This window comes from Haliaeetus leucocephalus, unplaced genomic scaffold (assembly GCF_000737465.1).
Source record: "Haliaeetus leucocephalus isolate CR32 unplaced genomic scaffold, Haliaeetus_leucocephalus-4.0 Scaffold473, whole genome shotgun sequence".
NCBI lineage: Eukaryota > Metazoa > Chordata > Aves > Accipitriformes > Accipitridae > Haliaeetus > Haliaeetus leucocephalus.
In genome coordinates, this window is record NW_010972909.1 from 3,484,933 (window position 1) to 3,487,110 (window position 2,178).

General features: G+C 34.4%; 1 protein-coding gene across 1 annotated transcript in view; it reads left to right on the forward strand.

Annotated features, from left to right (window-relative positions):
- The first annotated feature begins 960 nt into the window (after positions 1 to 960).
- Positions 961 to 2,178, forward strand: part of CCDC91 (coiled-coil domain containing 91) — a 124,823-nt gene continuing 123,605 nt past the window's right edge. Inside the window, exons 1-2 of the mRNA XM_010575319.1 lie at positions 961 to 990; positions 1,101 to 1,179. Of these exons, the coding sequence (XP_010573621.1) occupies positions 961 to 990; positions 1,101 to 1,179 (109 nt within the window). The remainder of the gene's footprint in view (positions 991 to 1,100; positions 1,180 to 2,178) is intronic.

Genomic DNA, 2,178 nt, shown 5'->3' on the forward strand with positions numbered 1-2,178 from the left:
TACATGGTAGACCGTGATTGCATTAAATTGGATTGTCTTCATTACTAATGAAGAAAATTATTCATTTTGGAATCTGATGGTCAGAAGCCCTACTGCCTGGACTTTTTTTTTCTTCTTTTTTTTAATGTATATCCAGACTAGGTTATTTGCTGTTTTCAGTACTATTTTTCTGAGGTACTGGGGACTTGACTGCTATACTTGAGAGCAATAGATATAGCTTTTAAAGTACCATCTTTCTGTTTTCCTACCTTGGAAAGCTTTTTCTACATTCTTGCTTTCAAAAGATGTTTGACAATATTGATAGACAGTGCTTACCCTTTCCCTTGAAGATATTAAAATTCCATCGTGCAATATCCAATTTTTTCATTTATCTCTATCAATAAAAAAGTGCTTTTTAAGAGAGATCTTGCAGTTCTAGCCCTTGCATCCTCTATGTGAAAAGGTTCTTATTTAGGTCACTTGATCTTTTGTAGAACTTGTAAATTAGGAAGACTTCAGGTAACCTATGGAGATGGGTACTTGGATGAAAGACTGAATACTCATTTCTAAATGAGAACATGATGAGGTTATGAAGAGTACATAGATGAGCTAGGTAGCAGTTGTATCCAAGTGAAAGTGTCTACTCATCTGTCATGTAACTGAAGTACAAGTACATGAGTCATTTTGTCTTTTGACTCCTAGCTGATCATAAAATCAGCATATTTCTCTTATGAGACTGGCCAATGAAATATACCCATTTTCCTGCAGTGTAGAGCATTGTATTACTTCATACTGCTGGGCTTTTAGGGTTTGACCACAGTGACTTGTTCTACTCGAGTCCGTCCTTTAAAACTAACACCATACCCTTGGTTTTACAAAGTTTTTATTGCTATTTTATGTGTAAATGGGATATAATAATTTAGTGGTTTTGTTTTTGTTTTTAGATCAGGATTTCTGCTATACTCTAGTACTAGTTGAAAGATGGATGATGATGACTTTGGAGGATTTGAGGTATGTTATTTGGATGACTTAATTTTGAAATTTAACTATTTTCAACTATTTATGTAGAAATTTATAGCATTTTATAAAATATGTAACAATAATTTTCTTCATGTTTCTAGGCAGCAGAGAGTTATGAGTTTGGAAATGGTGAAAAGCAGACTACATCCCCTGCTATTGCCTGGGCAGCATTTCCTACAGGTATTGATAAAATCACTATAAAAATTCTTAATAATGCATTGCTGTCCTTCTGTATTCACTGTAAATATTAGTACCCGGAAGGGTGTATGTACACAGTAAAAGAATAGGCGGCAGTGAAAACCTAGCATCAGAATGTTCCTGAGTAATTATTTTGGGAAGCTGCACTTCTCGAAGTTAAACTTCCTTGAGGAATGAAAGTGAAGTACAGTTTATCCAGTTAAAAGGCTGATTGGCATCTCATGGGAAGAAGAAACAGAGCTTCTTCGCTCAAAGGATATTCTTATTTTTGAGTATGGAATGTCTGTTTCAAATGATGGGAAAACATACAAGAAGTAAACTTAAAAATAGGACTTGAACATGTTGCTTCCTCCATTAGATTTCTTTGACTGCAATAAAGTCTTTTAGTTGCTTTGGGGGAGAGGGGGAAATGATCTTTTTTTACTTAAGCAGTTTTTAAAGTTAGAAAATATATTACACATCCTTTATCTCAAGCAGAAGCTGAAACATTGTGGAGCTACTTCTATTAATTTGTACAAATGCCTGGTGCCTGTCTGGATATTAAGAAATTAAAAAAAAGCTCATTGATAATGGATAAATGTACAATATCAGTAGAACTAAAAGATTAAGGAGGTGTTACTGATTGGCACTTGATTTTGTTGTGGGGAATTTAGTCTAGATTTCACTGCTTTCACAAAAAGAAACATCACTTTAGCAGCATTAAGAAAAAAAATGCCACATTTTATTCTTTGTTCAGGAACTAAAGTTTTCTGCCTGTTGTTATACTATTATGCTGAATAAATTATGCAAATTATAGTTTTAAAAATGAGACAGGGGTTTCTCTCATGAGCTCTCCATAAATCATGTTCTTCAGATGTTTTTATTTATTTCTGTCACTACTGGCTTTCATCTGTTGTAGAATAATTAGTTGTTGTGGTTTAACCCTGCAGGCTGCTAAATGTCACACAGCTGTTTGCTCACTTGCCCGCAGGGGGATGGGGG